General features: G+C 40.0%; 1 protein-coding gene across 1 annotated transcript; it reads left to right on the forward strand.

Annotated features, from left to right (window-relative positions):
- Positions 1–208: 208 nt before the first annotated feature.
- On the forward strand, positions 209–17,413 carry LOC110449747 (egl nine homolog 1-like). Its single transcript, XM_021496803.1, has 7 exons — positions 209–1,088; positions 1,441–1,560; positions 2,910–3,046; positions 3,783–3,853; positions 9,677–9,759; positions 10,586–10,657; positions 16,721–17,413. The coding sequence occupies exons 1-7, from the start codon at positions 225–227 to the stop codon at positions 16,829–16,831; spliced, it is 1,458 nt and encodes a 485-aa protein (XP_021352478.1). The 5' UTR covers positions 209–224; the 3' UTR covers positions 16,832–17,413.
- Positions 17,414–21,029: the final 3,616 nt, after the last annotated feature.

Here is a 21,029-nt window from a genome sequence, read left to right on the forward strand (position 1 = left end):
TTTTAATACTTAGTATTCATTCATTCATTCATTCCATCATTTATTCATTCGTTCATTTGTTAACTCTTTTCCACTCCTTCCAAAGCATTCTTCTAACAGATATATTTCTTTTTTTTCTTTCTTCTTTCTCAATCAACCATACTTATTCAGATCACTTGTTAATCCAACCGAGCGGTGTGGAGCTCTCCTATAGTGAGGTAGAAAAGTGTGCCTGTCAACAGACCATGGCGGACGACGCTACTGTGCCGGTGATGAAGTGTGTTGTTTGTGGGTCGTTTTCCTCCCTTAAACGGTGTTCGAGATGTAAGCATGTCGTCTACTGCAGTAGAGAGCACCAACTCCAGGACTGGCCAAAGCACAAAATATCGTGTCACGTAACGAAGTCACAGACAGGCGGGAGCCGAGACGAAGCAAGCAGTCACACGAACTCGGTTTGTCAACAACCGCAGGGAGGCGGCGGTGGGGTATCTGCAGCCACGAAGACGGTACATGACGGTCGAGTTGAAATAAAAGAAAATGAAACCACAGGTGGAGCCGTTAAGGACGAGACTGACAGTTTTGATCAACCTAAAGCCCACATAAACTTTAAAAACGGCACGGAAACAAATATAGAGTTGAAAACAAATGACTGTAAGCAACCTATGAACAGCGCTGATGAGAACGAAAATTCATCGGAGTATACACCATTCGACAAACGTCCATTTATTGAACGACACTTTGACAAACCAAAGTCAAAGAAGAAAAAAGATATTGCCAAGTTTGTGGTAGACAAACTAGACAAGAACAACTTCTGTGTTATCGATTACCTGTTTGAAGACGATCACGTTGATCGAATGTTAGCGGAAATAAAAAGTTTGGATGCCAGGTCACAGTTAAAGACAGGTAAATTAGCCGGGGGTAGAACTAGTGATGATAATAACCAAAAAGTATTAAAGTCAGAAATTCGGAGTGACCGGATGGCATGGGTTGACCGGAACCAGGAAGATATCCCCAACATTGGCAGGGCGGTAGAGCGCCTCGACTCTATTCTGACTGACCTCAACCCCCTCCTCGAGGGGAAAGACTGCTTCATCAATAGTCGCACCAAGGTCTGTAAGCCTTATCAGTAACTGGGTATGATTTATAGGGGCCAGTAACCCTACAGTTTTCAGTATTTTCTTTCTCTGTAGCCACGTAGCCCCTTCAAAAACATCTGATATGCCGCTGGTGACTATATGTAACCATAATTCGACGTACAGTTTATAAACTGACCAACTTCATAATGAATTAAACTACCGCTTTTTTTTATATTAAAGTGAGTAATTGAGTCAGAATTTTTTTCCAATTTCTTGTCATTTGATTTTCTTCGTGTCTTTCATTGATGTTAACTAGATCTTATAACTGTTGTTTTTCACCGTCACATTGTGATATTGCAACTAAATTAGAGTCGTACACAAACAGGTTATGGTGACGTGCTACCCGGGGGAGGGGACATGTTACAGACGGCACGTGGACAACCCCTCGAGGGACGGACGACGAATTACATGCATCCTGTACCTTAACCGCGACTGGGATGTCCAGGTAGGTTTCAATGATTTTTCTCGAGTTATCTCCCCTACACCTACAACACCGTGAATATACTAATTTTTGATAAATGAGGAGACCGCAGGCAGGTACCAGGTATGTGATCTTCCTAAACCAGAAGTAGGTATGGGGGCTATATTCATTAACAGTTTATGCTATATGATTTAACAGCACGGGGTGTGATGCTACAATACGTTCACACTGTATTGTAACGTAACTTCTCATGTCCGACTTCCAATTCAATGCTCATTTTTTCTTCAATACATAGGCAATGTGATAACACAGATATTCAGGTTATTTCAAAAAAATAATAACTGAATATATTGGAAATAAACCCAAAGATTTATTGCTGTTAATTATAAGCAGATGTATCATTTTCCAAATCTGTTGACAGCATTTTCGGCGGTGCTACCACTTGCTGTAGTGACATAATGTATTTTCATTATTGGATTCGCGGCTCACAATCTGATTAAAATCATCTGTTACATGGCTCCGTCTGAACTGTTTAGGCGTAGTACCAAGTTAACGAAGCCATGTAACATGATTTTAATCAGAATGCGCGGCTCAAAGTGTTTATTTTTTTAATAGACGGTCTGATACCAGATTGAACTTTACCCAATCTGAGGAAACAGACGCAATGTAACTAATATTGGGCATAACCTATTTGTAATGTATGTATAGATTCATTGAGACTAGCGCTATGGTCCTTTTAAAAAAAATGTATCAAATTGTAATGGTCAGATCTACATACACTGTATGTAAGATGGCTGTCTGTTGGTCACCCCACTTTTTCACGACCAAGCTGAAAAAGAAACATGCACAACTAAGAATAAAAAAAAATCCAGATAGGAAATTCTAGAAAGATCGAAGGAAATTCTAGAAAGATCGAATTCTAAAATGACCTAGTAACTGTCTTGTTCGGTCATTTACATTTGTAGTTCTAAAATTGAACTGGACCAAAGGAAACCTATTCGTGGAAAGTTCAACTAACTTGTCAAGTACTTTTTTGAAAAATAAATTGCATCAGTAACAAACTTCAGGTGTCAATCTCCGAAGTAGTCATTAAATACCCATTTTAGGATGTAAAGTTGCTGAACTGCTGTACTTTATTATTGTTATGTTTTTGTTATCTTCAATCATCACTGTAGATTATCCTTGATCTGCACAAGTAGAGAAACGGAAGCTACATATGTACCTGTATAAGAACGAGGACCCGGATTATACATGTAGTTCAGGCGTATGTCAATAGTTCATGGAGTTCGATCGTTGTAGTACTTCAGTGTACCATACTACATTTGAGATAAGAAAACGAGCTGCATTCTGTTTTGATTGACTTTAAATTTCAGACCGATGGAGGACTGTTGAGGATATTTCCCACCGGAAGTGAAGATCACGTGGACGTTCCGCCATTGTTTAATCGTCTGTTGTTTTTCTGGTCTGATGGCCGTAATCCACACGAGGTGCAGCCTGCCTACAGGACAAGGTATGCATAGGTTGATCTCACCAGCATTTAATTATCACTTCTGTAATTATCTTCTATACTTGGCATTTCATCTGAAATATTCAACTTTTAAATCTTTGGTTGAAGTGTATATATTGTGCATGCTGTTTCCTCACTACATGACGGCAACTAATGTTGACTCCATGCAAAGTCGGGTCTTAAAAAAACACCATAAATAAACTAAAGTCGGAGTGTTGTGTTAACAAAACTTACACATCGCAAAGAAATTTCAGTGAAATAATGGACTTAGCTATTAATCACAAGTCATACTGTGTGAGTAAAATACTGGATTTACCTATTAATCACAAGTCATATTGTGTGAGTGAAATACTGGATTTACCTATTAATCACAAGTCATACTGTGTGAGTGAAATAATGGATTTACCTATTAATCACAAGTCCTACTGTGCCCAATGCATACTGTTGTTCTTGTTGCGAGTCCCCTTGAGATCATTAAGGGTTTTGTTTTAAGATTTTCCTAACAAAACCGTCCATAATTGTACTTTGCACACAGGGCGCCATTTTGTTACTTTATAGATAAGTGTGACATCGCGGTCAGCCCGTGAGCCATTTTCATTGGTATGAATGGAGAGCAGAGAAAGGAATCTTGAGGGAGATTGAGTTTATATCATGATTTTCTGATACCATCCCCACTTCCAACCCAAATGGTTTTCACATGAAGTGAAATAAGGTCCACCTTGTGTTACTTTGTTGGTAGGTATGCCATGACTGTGTGGTACTTTGACGAGATGGAGCGCAACAAAGCTAAGGAAGAAAACCGACATTTAGGTAAGCTTATGATTAAGTTTATTACAATGTACATTGTATATCTCAATGTTAAGATAAGTTTACAATAAAACATGTTAGGTAAGATTACACTGATGATGTAGAAGAACACCGCCATTTAGACAAGCTCATAAGTATACCCCCGCAACGAAGTTAGTGGGGGGGGGGTATACTGGAATCACCCTGTCTGGATGTCTGTCTGTCGTCCGCAGTAACTTGTCCGGAAAACTCCTCCTTAATTAACCGGTGGATTTCATTGAAACTTTGCATGAATGATCAGTATCTTATGTAGTTGTCCACCGGCATTTTAATTTGGGATTTCGACACTTTTTGATGGAGTAATGCCCCTTTGTGCGAAGTACTTGTACGCGCAACTCCTCCTTAACGAACAGGTGGATTTCATTGAAACTTTGCATGAATGATCCGTATCTTATGTAGTTGTGCATCAGCATTTTAATTTGGGATTTCGACCCTTTTTGATGGAGTTATGCCCCTTTAACACAAATATTATTTATCCTGCCAATTGCGTGTATAACTTCAAATCCGTTAATCCTGGGAAAGAGAATTGCAACGTCCAGATCGAGGTTCGAGTCGGGACCCTCCGAACTCTAGATGGACGTTCTACCAATTAAGCTACCTGGTTGCCGCCAATCGTCCCAGCCCAATCCCTCTACACATGAATGGATGTCCTTTTAAATCGGACGTGTATATGGCGCCACTCTAATCAGGATCTCAAGATGTTAACAGAGGCTCTCGGCAATCCTAAGACCATGCGAAGAGGAAGTCCATGACAATTACGAAAGAAGTGGGGTTTGTACGTACAATGGAGGATTCGGACAAGAACAATCTGGGTCAGTGTTATGTTTGGTATCGCTACAATGTGTAGTTACATATACGTATAATGGAGGATTCGAAACGACAAGTCTGGGTCAGTGTTATGTTTGGTATCATTACAATGTGTAGTTACATAAACGTACAATGGAGGATTCGGACAAGACAAGTCTGAGTCAGTGTTATGTTTGATATCACTACAATGCATAGTTACATAAACGTACAATGGAGGATTGGCACAAGACAAGTCTGGGTCAGTGTTATGTTTGATATCACTACAATGCATAGTTACATAAACGTACAATGGAGGATTGGGACAAGACAAGTCTGGGTCAGTGTTATGTTCGATATCACTACAATGCATAGTTACATAAACGTACAATGGAGGATTCGGACAAGACAAGACTGAGTCAGTGTTATGTTTGGTATCACTACAATGTGTAGTTACATATACGCACAATGGAGGATTCGGACAAGACAAGTCTGGGTCAGTGTTATGTTTGGTATCATTACAATGCATAGTTACATATACGTACAATGGAGGATTCTGACAAGACAAGTCTGAGTCAGTGTTATGTTTGGTATCACTACAATGCATAGTTACATATACGTACAATGGAGGATTCGGACAAGACAAGTCTGAGTCAGTGTTATGTTTGGTATCGCTACAATGCGTTGTTACATAAACGTACAATGGAGGATTCGGATATGACAAGTCTGGGTCAGTGTCATGTTTGGTATCATTACAAGGCATAGTTACATATACGTACAATGGAGGATTCAGACAAGACAAGTCTGAGTCAGTGTTATGTTTGGTATCATTACAATGCATAGTTACATATACGTACAATGGAGGATTTGGACAAGACAAGTCTGGGTCAGTGTTATGTGTGATATCACTACAATGCGTAGTTACATATACGTACAATGGAGGATTCGGACAAGACAAGTCTGGGTCAGTGTTATGTTTGGTATCATTACAATGCATAGTTACATATACGTACAATGGAGGATTCGGATATGACAAGTCTGGGGCAGTGTTATGTTTGGTATCGCTACAATGCGTAGTTACATAAACGTACAATGGAGGATTCGGACAAGAAAAGTCTGGGTCAGTGTAATGTTTGGTACCATTACAATGTGTAGTTACATTAACGTACAATGGAGGATTCAGATAATTCAAGTCTGGGTCAGTGTTATGTTTGGTATCGCTACAATGCGTTGTTACATAAACGTACAATGGAGGATTCGGACAAGACAAGTCTGGGTCAGTGTAATGTTTGGTACCATTGCAATGTGTAGTTACATATACGTACAATGGAGGATTCGGATATGACAAGTCTGCGTCCGTGTTATGTTTGGTATCATTACAATGTGTAGTTACATATACGTACAATGGAGGATTTGGACAAGACAAGTCTGGGTCAGTGTTATGTTTGATATCACTACAATACGTAGTTACATATACGTACACTGGAGGATTTGGACAAGACAAGTCTGGGTCAGTGTTATGTTTGATATCACTACAATACGTAGTTACATATACGTACAATGGAGGATTTGGACAAGACAAGTCTGGGTCAGTGTTATGTTTGATATCATTACAATGGAGGATTCGACATTTTGATTCTCATACTTTCTTTGAACTGTGACCGGAAAAAGAATAACTAAATCACATTTAGTCTTCTTGTTTCTTTTTTGCTTGAATACTCGAAAGGACCAGTCGTCTACGGACGTCAGTAGTAATTAAAGATTGACTTTCCGGTAATTATTATATTAAGGTCACTTATGCTATGTTTAGTAAAGAGCGGTGTAAAGAAGTACCCCGCATTAACAGAACAATAGCATGTATTGTTGTATAAATCCAACAAGAAAAAGAAGAGAAATCGCTTAGTTGACCGAGTTGTTTGATAATGATTTAATACCTAAAACCTAATGACCCATTGACCCAGATCTAAGTTGTTATAAGTCTGCTAGTCTATTTGGATGACGCGACTACATAGGTAGACGCTACTTGATCTGTTACCTGAGCAATCTGCTCAAATTGCCCTCCTGTATTGAAATCATTACTCGTGTCAAACAATGAGGGATTCGATCGTTATCCTCACGTGACGTCGATTAATGAATATTTGATAATTAATCGGACATTGGATACCTGCCACTCGCCTGTAAATGTTTGACCGTGAATGTCAGTAATACTGCTACAACTCCTACACACACTTTCGTTACTGCGTTTCTGTTATATGGACACCTAGAGTTTGTGTAACCAGACCTTATATGGCCAATGTTAGAGATTGGTGTTTTCTATATTTTCATAAAAAATAAAAACAAATGTTTGACAGATTTATTTGACCGAAAATATATTTTGTATGACACTTAGTTATGTTAACTGTCAACTGTAAATTATGTTTAACTGTCGATATATTTGGTTTGACGGTAACTTATGTTTAACTGTCGATATGTTTGGTTTGACGGTTTATTATGTTTAACTGTCGATATCTTTGGTTGGACAGTAAATTATGTTTAACTGTCGATATCTTTGGTTTGACGGTTTATTATGTTTAACTGTCGATATCTTTGGTTTGACAGTAAATTATGTTTAACTGTCGATATCTTTGGTTTGACGGTTTATTATGTTTAACTGTCGATATCTTTGGTTTGACGGTTTATTATGTTTAACTGTCGATATCTTTGGTTTGACAGTAAATTATGTTTAACTGTCGATATCTTTGGTTTGACGGTTTATTATGTTTAACTGTCGATATCTTTGGTTTGACGGTTTATTATGTTTAACTGTCGATATCTTTGGTTTGACAGTAAATTATGTTTAACTGTCGATATCTTTGGTTTGACGGTTTATTATGTTTAACTGTCGATATCTTTGGTTTGACGGTTTATTATGTTTAACTGTCGATATCTTTGGTTTGACAGTAAATTATGTTTAACTGTCGATATCTTTGGTTTGACGGTTTATTATGTTTAACTGTCGATATCTTTGGTTTGACGGTTTATTATGTTTAACTGTCGATATCTTTGGTTTGACAGTAAATTATGTTTAACTGTCGATATCTTTGGTTTGACGGTTTATTATGTTTAACTGTCGATATCTTTGGTTTGACGGTTTATTATGTTTAACTGTCGATATCTTTGGTTTGACAGTAAATTATGTTTAACTGTCGATATCTTTGGTTTGACGGTTTATTATGTTTAACTGTCGATATCTTTGGTTTGACGGTTTATTATGTTTAACTGTCGATATCTTTGGTTTGACAGTAAATTATGTTCAACTGTCGATATCTTTGGTTTGACAGTAAATTATGTTCAACTGTCGATATCTTTGGTTTGACAGTAAATTATGTTTAACTGTCGATATCTTTGGTTTGACCGTAAATTATGTTGAACTGTCGATATCTTTGGTTTGACGGTTTATTATGTTTAACTGTCGATATCTTTGGTTGGACAGTAAATTATGTTGAACTGTCGATATCTTTGGTTTGACAGTAAATTATGTTGAACTGTCGATATCTTTGGTTTGACGGTTTATAATGTTGAACTGTCGATATCTTTGGTTTGTTTAACTGCCGATATCTTTGGTTGGACAGTAAATTATGTTTAACTCTCGATATCTTTGGTGAGACAGTATGTTATTGATTACTTTCTTTAGGTATAAATACTTGATTGTCAATTTACATTGTATTTCGTTTGACAGTAAATAAGCCGTGTTTGATTTGGCAGTACACTGACTATCTTCTGCATTACAGACGCAATTAATTCCTTTGGTTTGACAATAAGTTAATGCTTACTGTCTTCTGTGTGACAGACACTATCAATTCCATTGGTTTGACAATAAGTTAATGCTGACTATCTTCTGTGTGACAGACACCATCAATTCCTTAGGTTTGACAAAAAGTTAATGCTGACTATATTCTGTGTGACAGACGCTATTAATTCCTTTGGTTTGACAATAAGTTAATGCTGACTATTTTCTGTGTGACAGACATTATCAATTCCTTATGTTTGACAATAAGTTAATGCTGACTATATTCTGTGTGACAGACACTATCAATTCCTTTGGTTTGACAATAAGTTAATGCTGACTTTATTCTGTGTAACAGACACTATCAATTCCTTAGGTTTGACAATAAGTTAATGCTGACTATCTTCTGTGTGACAGACACTATCAATTCCTTAGGTTCGACAATAAACTATCAATTCCTTTGGTTTGACAATAAGTTAATGCTGACTATTTTCTGTGTGACAGACACTATCAATTTCATTGGTTTGACAATAAGTTAATGCTTTCTATCCTTGTGTGACAGACACTATCAATTCCTTTAGTTTGACAATAAGTTAATGCTGACTATATTCTGTGTGACAGACACTATCAATTCCTTGGGTTTGACAATAAGGTAATGCTGACTATATTCTGTATGACAGACACTATCAATTTCATTAGTTTGACAATAAGTTAATGCTGACTTTATTCTGTGTAACAGACACTATCAATTCCATTGGTTTGACAATAAGTGAATGCTGACTATTTTCTTTGTGACAGACACTATCAATTTCATTGGTTTGACAATAAATTAATGCTGACTATATTCTGTATGACAGACACTATCAATTTCGTTGGTTTGACAATAAGTGAATGCTGACTATTTTCTGTGTGACAGACACTATCAATTCCTTTGGGTTCACAACGAATGTATTAGTATACTTACATTAAAGACATGAAACTGCACACAGTATTAGAACGGGTCACTTGTCATTTTCATTTTGAAGAGGATCCAAAGTCATGCATACAGGAAATTAATAGTCATAAACTGCTTTACAAAACAAACCATACATGTATTTTGAAAGTATTTCATTTCAGAAACAAAATTGGAAAAATATCACGTGTGCACCGATAGATTTAGGGGGTATTTTCTTCGTGATATTATTTCCTAACCCAGCTTACTTACTGGCGCGATGTAATATATATGTTTTCTATTTCAGAATCAATGAAAACACGAGGAAGTATCGCATTGATGGAAAAAGAGAGCTGTAACGAAGAAATGGAAAAATATAGCAAAGAAAAGGTGAAGCCACTCTGTCATTCAATAGAAAAACGCCCATCTCTATTAGACGTGTAAAAACGCCCATCTCTATTAGACGTGAAAAAACACCCATCTCTATTAGACGTGTAAAAACATCCATCTCTATTAGACGTGCAAAAAACGCACATCTCTATTAGACGTGTAAAAACGCCCATCTCTATTAGACGTGTACCTATATATTTAGAAAACGGTGTGATTTTCACAATGTAAGACGGCAGACACGTGAGGTTTCGGATAATAGGAATAATGTCGCTCCATTACATATGTGAGCAATACCGATTCATTTCAGTCTCGTGATTGATATTGTAACAGCCTCCCAATCAAGGAACAAACTGAGATTTGCTTATTGTTTTAAAAGGGAAATAGCCGTCTTAAAGTTCATTCAAGATGTTTTAAATATTCACACACATTCATAAGAATTCGTGTTTTTGGATAAACGGCTATCGAATATGAAAATAAGATAAAATTAACGAGTTAACCTTGACTAAAGAGTTCCGATGTCTACGGTCATGGAACTAACCTGTCATTTGCAGACACAAACGGCGTATGTGTAGACTTACATTCAAAGTCACAGTGGTCAAATGTGTTAAAAATTGGAACATGTATTCTTCGATAAGTGATACATGTAACAGGCGATCGAAGCAGGACCCTAGTTGTAAACCGAGTCAGGATTACATGTATGGAATGTCAAATGACAACCGATAATAAACGAGAGAAGTTTTTCCACTACCAGAGTAACGCAAGTTGCATATATTCTTCCATAGCGAGAGTAAACGAGAGTAAACGAGATGTGTTCTATGTTCTTCAGGAACGTATCCAGCAACAAATAGATAGTCGGGCTTCAGAGGCAGTGGGATCACTTTCCAGGCAGGAACTTCAGGTAAGAGGAACTACGGGTAACACACACATAATACTAGTAGACTTACTAGGCAGGAACTTCAGGTAAGAGGAACTCCTGGTAACACACACATAATACTAGTAGACTTGCTAGGCAGGAACTTCAGGTAAACACATGTACACATACCATACTTATGAGATAGGAACTTAAGGTAAACACACACATAATGTGCTTACTAGACAGGAACCTCAGGTCAGGAACGTCAGGTAACACACACATAATATACATCCCAGGCAGGAACGTCAGGTAACACACACACAATATACATCCCAGGCAGGAACGTCAGGTAACATACACATAATATACATCCCAGGCAGGAACGTCAGGTCAGGAACGTCAGGTAACACACACATAATATACATCCCAGGCAGGAACGTCAGGTAACATACACATAATATACATCCCAGGCAGGAACGTCAGGTAACACACACACAATATACATCCCAGGCAGGAACGTCAGGTAACATACACATAATATACATCCCAGGCAGGAACGTCAGGTCAGGAACGTCAGGTAACACACACATAATATACATCCCAGGCAGGAACGTCAGGTAACATACACATAATATACATCCCAGGCAGGAACGTCAGGTAACACACACACAATATACATCCCAGGCAGGAACGTCAGGTCAGGAACGTCAGGTAACACACACATAATATACATCCCAGGCAGGAACGTCAGGTAACATACACATAATATACATCCCAGGCAGGAACGTCAGGTAACACACACACAATATACATCCCAGGCAGGAACGTCAGGTCAGGAACGTCAGGTAACACACACATAATATACATCCCAGGCAGGAACGTCAGGTAACATACACATAATATACATCCCAGGCAGGAACGTCAGGTAACACACACACAATATACATCCCAGGCAGGAACGTCAGGTCAGGAACGTCAGGTAACACACACATAATATACATCCCAGGCAGGAACGTCAGGTAACATACACATAATATACATCCCAGGCAGGAACGTCAGGTAACACACACACAATATACATCCCAGGCAGGAACGTCAGGTCAGGAACGTCAGGTAACACACACATAATATACATCCCAGGCAGGAACGTCAGGTCAGGAACGTCAGGTAACACACACATAATAAACATCCCAGGCAGGAACGTCAGGTCAGGAACGTCAGGTAACACACACATAATATACTTCCTAGGCAGGAACGTCAGGTCAGGAACGTCAGGTAACACCCACACAATATACTTCCCAGGCAGGAACGTCAGGTAACACACACATACTGTGCTTACTAGACAGGAACGTCAGGTAACACACATACTATACTTCCCAGGCAGGAACCTCAGGTCAGGAACGTCAGGTAACACGCATAATATACTTCCCAGGCAAGAACGTCAGGTCAGGAACGTCAGGTGACACGCACATAATATACTTCCCAGGCAGGAACGTCAGGTCTGGAACGTCAGGTAACACGCATAATATACTTCCCAGGCAGGAACGTCAGGTCAGGAACGTCAGGTCACACACATACTATACTTCCCAGCCAGACACTCCAGCTCAGGGACGTCAGGTAACACGCATACTATACTTCCCAGCCAGACACTCCAGCTCAGGGACGTCAGGTAACACGCATAGTATACTTCCCAGGCAGGAACGTCAGGTCAGGAACGTCAGGTAACACACATAATATACTTCCCAGGCAGGAATGGCAGGTAAGATGCACATTATCCACTTACCAGGTAGTAACTCCAGGTAACACACACATAATGTACTTATCAGATAGTACTCTTTTCATTCATTCATTTCTTTATTCCTCCAAATTTAAGATTTACATGTACATGTATATGGACATAAATACAAATAAATACAGAAAAAGAAATCATCTGTAAAGTCAAGAAAAGGGAGATATTCTAAAGTGGACAAAACCAATGTATGTAACTAGACATGTAAAAGACTTCAGGCTAGTGAACAAAGCAAACAAATATGATTACAAAGCTTCGCAAATATATGATGGAGTAGAATGATAATGGTTATAAACTGTATTGAGAAGAGTCTACGTGAACCTTCCTGTGAATTGACATAAAGGTTTCCTTGTACAATCATGTTAGAAAGCGATTTAAATCACTTGTACATAAAAAAGAGTTACAGACAGTATAAGGATATTAGATCTACTGAAGTGTTAGAGCTGAAGCTCTCTCCGCAAAAATCAGACAGTCTCGGATAAAGGAAAAAAAACACATGATCCTCTCACAGGGCGAGAGCGATATCGTTGGACGGACTGCCAAATATATTGAAAAACTGTTGTTCCCTATACCTGTACAGGATGGACGTTAACTATATTTGTATAAAAGACATCTCTAAGCGAAGCTAATTCAACACAGATACAATGAGCGACAGCGTCAGAGACAGACAAATTACATTTAGCACAATGAAGTTCACAATCAGGTGGGGCAATCCATAATTTAGAAACTCGTTTACAGATCTCAGCTAAGCTTTGAGATAATTTTGATGCATGCCACAGAATGGAAGGCGAAAGTTCTGTATGAATATTCCTAAATCTGCATAAATCACAATTCAGACTCAGACGCTGTTCCCACTGTTCACTTTCTTTGCAAAGCAATACATTTTTAACAATATGCTTCCACATTACAGGTGTAGTTTGTTAGGCATGCAAGGACTGTAAATAATCGTACAAGTAAAACTGCAAATTGTAATTATGAAAAATGTTCCATACATCGGGTATAAACCCTCTTTTTGACTTACTAAAATGCATATATATGATAATTTATATACGTGACAAAAACAACTGTTTTGCAGGACATTAAAATTTTACATTACACAAAGCAGCGAAAAATCGTAGTTTGCATTGTTCAACATACAGAGAAATTGATGGTAAAGCTAACATACCCAGTACAATATCCGACCTAGTACGAACTGGGAAATTCTGCATAAGTTTTGCACATAAATGGTGTGTGGTCTCTAAACGACGCCAATCAGTAGAGGAAAGCGCGAACCAGAACTCGCAGCCAAATAACGCTCTTGGAAGCACGATTGATTTATAGAGTTTCAAACTTATTAAAGGATTAAGTCCTGAACCAAGTAAGTTACAATGCATAAGAGCAAAACATTGCCCACGTAACGTATGCACAACTTCATCCAGCTCTGGACGACCTGGACTGAATTTATCTACAAATATACCGACATGTGTAGTACTAGTTGACTCCTGTACTTTGTTTGGCCCAAGATATATACCACTTCCGCTTTGAATTAGTATAGGCATTTTGTCTTTTATTAAAAACAACAGCAACAGATTTCGATGCATTGCACTTAAATCTCCATCTACAGCTGTATAAATAACAGATATACATCAAATTATCCAAATCGCTTTTGCAAAGTGAAAGTAGGACAATATCATCCGCCTGAGTAGGACAAGTTACGTTAATGTCATGGACATAAAGTGCGAATTTTGAAACACAAAGTTCATTCAACAAGTCATCAATGTAGATAGAGTAAAGCGAAGGCGAGAGAATACTCCCTTGACGGGTTCCCTGGCATATTGGAAACCATTTAGAAATAAAACCTTGACAAAGAACCGCACTATATATATTTTTATACATGCATGTAGAAACTATCATATTGACAGTATCACGTTTTAAGCCCAAAAGAGCAAGTTTAAAAAATAAACCTTCGTGCCAAACACAGTCGAAGGCTTTCGCCGCATCGAGGAAGCAAGAGTACAGTTTACTATTATTTTCACAAGTGTAAATAATCGTTTTATGCAAAAGATATGACGTCATCGTACTGCTGACGTTCTTCTGAAACCCATTTTGTAGAGAATTAACATTAAATAGCTTTTCAGAGACAAGCCTGTCAAGTAATAAGTTTTCAAAAACTTTGACAATGACAGGCATGGAAGAAATAGTGCGATAGCTATTTGGGTCAGATTTAGGTTTATTGTGACCTTTATATAGAGTGCAAATGATTCCCTTTTTTTATATCCTTTGGTACAAATATCAAATTTTCATAAACAATTAAATCAACACCTGCAGCTTTGCCACGGGGAAGACTACGACAAATATATTTAACTTCATTAAAAATAAAGTCAGCCAACGAAAAGTTCAGTCGTGAGGCATCATCCATGAAGTTTTTCAAAAAGTTCTTAACTTCCATTTTGAACGAGTTGTTGAAGTCCTCATGAGAAGACTCCGAGTAGATTTGCGAAAAATATTCACCCCAGTGGAGTGCGAGACACGGCAGATCTCTAACTACAGAATCTCCAAATTTTATGTCCGCTCCAGTGTTAACTTCAGGTAACTCACACATAATACACTCACCAGGTAGTAACTTCGGGTAACTCGCACATAATACACTTACCAGGTAGTAACTTCAGGTAACTTACACATAATACACTTACCAGGTAGTAACTTCAGGTAAGATACACATAATACATCTACCAGGTAGTAACTTCAGGTAACTTACGCATAAAGTACTAACCAGACACATAATACATCTACCAGGTAGTAGCTTCAGGCAGGAGCATTAGGTGAGACATATACACGTTATAGGAATGAGAATAGTGTGCTTCAGGTATAACTCACACATAATCTACTTCACAGGCAGGAACGGGGGATCGAACCGGCGATCCCATACTTCCTAGTCGGACGCTCTACTTCTGAGTTACCCCATTAAAGCCGTGGTCCCACCCCGCCGTACTTGCAAGTGCGTGCACGTGCCGTCTACTTGCAAAAACGTGGGCCAAATTTGTGGATCCGTACTTGGTGAATACCGCCTCAGTACAGATTTGGGAGCACGCAGACACGCCGTAGCACTTTTAGTGCATGAGGAACTTTCGCTGCGTTCGGGATACGGTCGGGCTACGGATTCACCCCAGAACTGACGTGGACCGTGCCGAGTAAGCACGTGCTCCGCACTTACAACGCGCGTTGTGCGGACTGATTTCTGCCGTATATATAAAAGCCGAGCCGTGGGTTGTGACCGGGCCTTAACACATACCCTGCTACGATAGAAAAGTGGCCGAGAGCGTGGCCAATCGGGACTAAACGTGGGAGGATCTCCGTGAACGTGGTTTGATCTGGTCGGGATCTCCCAGCGTGATATAGATATATAGCGTCGTGGTGAGATATCTGTGGTCGTAATAAAAACGCATCACCGTCGGCAACTATTTCGAACCATTTTAATTACGCTTTAACCATGCTCCCACTACGCTCACTTTACGCTCAATACGATCCTACGGAGTCCTAGAAGCGTACAAGAAACTTAATATGGTCAGCACAAGCGTAGCGACATAGTCATACAGTCTTCTATGCCTGTGTTACAACGTAGTATGATCCTGTACGTCGTAGTGGTAACGTAGTAGAAACGACCGCTTGGTCGGCATTGGTCTAGGTGTAATCGTAGCGGCAACGTAGTAGAAACGACCGCTTGGTCGGCATTGGTCTAGGTATAATCGTAGCGACAACGTAGTAGAAACGACCGCTTGGTCGGCATTGGTCTAGGTGTAATCGTAGCGGTAACGTAGTAGAAACGACCGCTTGGTCGGCATTGGTCTAGGTGTAATCGTAGCGGCAACGTAGTAGAAACGACTGCTTGGTCGGCATTGGTCTAGGTGTAATCGTAGTGGTAACGTAGTAGAAACGACCGCTTGGTCGGCATTGGTCTAGGTGTAATCGTAGCGCAAAGTAGTAGAAACGACCGTTTGGTCGGCATTGGTCTAGGTGTAATCGTAATGGCAGCGAGTCAGCAGCGCTTTTGACGTAGAAACATCGCAGTACGGTCGTGATGTAGTCTTTAATTTCCAAAATTGCTGGATTTTGACGACGATAATGCCCCGATTTGATAACTTTTTTTCTTCAGATTGGGGATGATCGGGGTGATCGGCATGGTTTTCGTAAGGTCGCAGAGCTTTGTGAACGGGGTATTAAAGGAAAATTTCCACTAGGGCGAAGCAAGAAGGCGACCGTAATCATAATTATGTACAATTAAAATAAGACACATTTATTATCCTTACATATGTTATCATTTATTTTACATTCCTTTGCAGGCTTTGGCCGCCCTGACACGTGACCATCCAAATCCACGTGAGGTCCTGAGTAATATGGGTATAGCCGACATTATCCAGGATTCCCTTATAAAGGCCATGGAGAAGATGTGATAGGTCAAGCTAACATTATCCAAAATGTACTAAATGGCGCTGACAATAACCAGGGTGTCCTGGTAAGTGCCATGGACACAGTGTGTCGGCTTTAAACTACTGTAGCCAGGATGTCCTTATGAAGTTTCCGTTGTCGATGTAATGGGTTTTGTCAACAGTATTTGTGATGTCCTAATAAATTACCTTGGGAATTTGATTGGTTTAGCTAATGGTATGCGATGGGTGCCGCGCAGACAGCATGATAGGTGCTCTGGAAAGTGCTATAGTGCCCTGGAATGTGCTATAATGCCCTGGAATGTGCTATAGTGCCCTGGAATGTGCTAGCTATAGTGCCCTGGAATGTGCTATAGTGCCCTGGACTGTGCTATAGTGCCCTGGAAAGTGCTATAGTGCCATAGGGACAGTTTGATGGATGATGGGTGCCGTGGAAGCAGTATGACTGGTGCTCTGGACAAGGGCGTTGTGATGAGTGTAACTGATAGGATCAAAAGTGTCGTAATAAAAGCTCTACGATCGACCAATCCCGCCTCCAATAAATTAGGGAATTACTTTAATGTCTATCAAATAAAAGCCCAATGATCGATGAATCTCGCCTTCAATACGTTAAACAATGACTTTAATGTCAAACACATCAACAAAATCGAACAGTTTCTTCTAAGAACTGTCTATTCTTTCTTCTTTGAGTTGAAGTTATCACGATCTGGTAACCTTTATGGTGAGTATTTAAAAAGACTATCATGTACATGTATAACCTCCAGAAAGTTGTACACGACGAAGGAAACGGTATCACAGAAGGTTGTAAACGAGGGAAGCGGTATCACAGAAGATTGTAAACGAGGGAAGCGGTATCACAGAAGGTTGTACACGAGGGAAGCGGTATCACAGAAGATTGTACACGAGGGGAGCGGTATCACAGAAGATTGTACTCGAAAGAAACGGTATCACAGAAGATTGTGAAAGAGGGAAACGTTATCACAGAAGGTTGAACACGAAAGAAACGGTATCACAGAAGATTGTACACGAGGGAAGCGGTATCACAGAAGATTGTACTCGAAAGAAACGGTATCACAGAAGATTGTAAACGAGGGAAGCGGTATCACAGAAGGTTGAACACGAAGGAAACTGTATCACAGAAGATTGAACACGAAGGAAACGGTATCACAGAAGATTGAACACGAGGGAAGCGGTATCACAGAAAGTTGTACACGAAGAAAGCGGTATCACAGAAGGTTGAACACGAAGGAAACGGTATCACAAAAAGTTGTACACGAAGAAAACGGTATCACAGAAGGTTGTACACGAAGGAAGCGGTATCACAGATGATTGTACATGAGGGAAGCGGTATCACAGAAGATTGTACTCGAAAGAAACGGTATCACAGAAGATTGTACACGAGGGAAGCGTTATCACAGAAGGTTGAACACGAAGGAAACGGTATCACAGAAGATTGAACACGAAGGGAACAGTATCACAGAAGATTGTACACGAAGGAAACGGTATCACAGAAGATTGAACACGAGGGAAGCGGTATCACAGAAGGTTGTACTCGAAAGAAACGGTATCACAGAAGATTGTACACGAGGGAAGCGTTATCACAGAAGGTTGAACACGAAGGAAACGGTATCACAGAAGATTGAACACGAAGGGAACTGTATCACAGAAGATTGTACACGAAGGAAACGGTATCACATAATATTGTACACGAGGGAAGCGAAGCGGTATCACAGAAGGTTGTACGAGGGAAACGGTATGATAGAAGAGTACACGAGGGAAACGGAATCACAGAAGATTGTTTACGATTGAAACGGTATCACTGAAAGTTGTAATCAAGAGAAACGGTATCATAGAAGATTGTACACGAGGAAAGTTGTATCACAGAAGATTAGGTTGTACACAAGGGAAGCGGTATCACAAAAGATTGTACACGAAGGAAGCGGTATCACAAAAGATTGTACACGAGGGAAGCGGTATCACAGAAAGTTGTACACGAGGGAAACGGTATCATAGAAGAGTACACGAGGGAAACGGTATCACAGAAGGTTCTACACGAGGGAAGCGGTATCACAGAAGTAAGTACACGAGGGAAACGGTATCACAGAAGGTTGTACACGATGGAAATGGTATCACAGAAGATTGTACACGAAGGTAATGGTATCACAGAAAGTTGTACACTACGGAAACGGTATCACAGAAGGTTTTTGTACACGAGGGAAACGGTATCATAGAAGGTTCTACACGAGGGAAGCGGTATCACAGAAGGTTGTACTCGAAAGAAACGGTATCACAGAAGATTGTACAAGATTGTACACGAGGGAAGCGTTATCACAGAAGGTTGAACACGAAGGAAACGGAATCACAGAAGATTGAACACGAAGGGAATTGTATCACAGAAGATTGTACACGAAGGAGACGGTATCACAGAAGATTGTACACGATGGAAGCGAAGCGGTATCACAGAAGGTTGTACGAGGGGAACGTTATCACAGAAGGTTCTACACGAGGGAAGAGGTATCACAGAAGATTGTACACGAGTGAAGCTGTATCAAAGAAGGTTGTACACGAAGGAAACGGTTTCACTGAAAGTTGTACTCAAGAGAAACGGTATCATAGAAGATTGTACACGAGGGAAGCGGTATAACAGAAGATTGAAAGGTTGTACACGAAGGAAACGGTTTCACTGAAAGTTGTACTCAAGAGAAACGGTATCATAGAAGATTGTACACGAGGGAAGCGGTATCACAGAAAATTGTACACGAGGGAAGCGGTATAACAGAAGATTGAAAGGTTGTACACGAAGGAAACGGTTTCACTGAAAGTTGTATCACAGAAGATTGTTTACGACGGAAACGGTATCACAGAAAGTTGTACACGAGGGAAGCGATATCACAGAATATTGTACACGAGGGAAGCGAAGCGGTATCACAGAAGGTTCTACACGAGGGAAGAGGTATCACAGAAGATTGTACACGAGGAAAGTTGTATCACAGAAGGTTGTACACGAGGGAAGCGGAATCACAGAAAGTTGTACACGAGGGAAACTGTATCATAGAAGAGTACACGAGGGAAACGGTATCAGAGAAGGTTCTACACGAGGGAAGCGGTATGACAGAAGATTGTACACGAGGGAAGCTGTATCACAGAAGGTTGTACAGGAAGGAAACGGTATCACTGAAAGTTGTAATCAAAGGTTGTACACGAAGGAAACGGTATCACTGAAAGTTGTACTCAAGATAAACGGTATCACAGAAGATTGTACACGATGGAAGCGAAGCGGTATCACAGAAGGTTCTACACGGGTAAAAGTGTAGTCTACAGACAGGTGGTACCCGAAGGAAACGGTATCACTGAAAGTTGTACTCAAGATAAACGGTATCACAGAAGATTGTACACGAGAGAATCGGTACTACAGAAGGTTGTACATGAGGGAAGCGGTATCACAAAGTACATGAGGGAAGCGGTATCACAGAAAGTTGTCCACGAGGGAAGCGGTATCACAGAAGATGGTACACGAGGGAAGCGGTATCACAGAAAATTGTACACGAGGGAAGCGGTATAACAGAAGACTGAACATTAGGGGAGCCGTATCACAGAAAGTTGTACACGAGGGAAACGGTATCATAGAAGAGTCCACGAGGGAAACGGTATCTCAGAAGGTTCTACACGAGGGAAGCGGTATGACAGAAGATTGTACACGAGGGAAGCGGTATCACAGAAATTTGAACACGAGGGAAGCTGTATCAAAGAAGGTGGTACACGAAGGAAACGGTATCACTGAAAGTTGTACTCAAGAGAAACGGTATCACAGAAGATTGGACACGGGGAAAGCGGTATTACAGAAGGTTGTAAAGGAGGGAAGCGGTATCACAGAAGATTGTTTACGATTGAAACGGTATCACTGAAAGTTGTAATCAGAGGGAAGCGGTATCACAGAAGATTGTACACGAGGAAAGTTGTATCACAGAAGGTTGTACACGAGGGAAGCAGTATCACAGAAGATTGTACACGAGGGAAGCGGTATAACAGAAGATGGAACACTAGGGGAGCGGTATCACAGAAAGTTGTACACGAAGGAAACGGTATCACAGAATATTGTACACGTGGGAAGTGGTATCACAGAAGATTGTACACGAGGGAAGCGGTATCACAAAAGATTGAAAACGAAGGTAATGGTATCACAGAATATTGTACACGAGGGAAG

Source organism: Mizuhopecten yessoensis, unplaced genomic scaffold (genome assembly GCF_002113885.1).
Source record: "Mizuhopecten yessoensis strain PY_sf001 unplaced genomic scaffold, ASM211388v2 scaffold4811, whole genome shotgun sequence".
In the NCBI taxonomy this organism is placed as follows: Eukaryota; Metazoa; Mollusca; class Bivalvia; order Pectinida; family Pectinidae; genus Mizuhopecten; species Mizuhopecten yessoensis.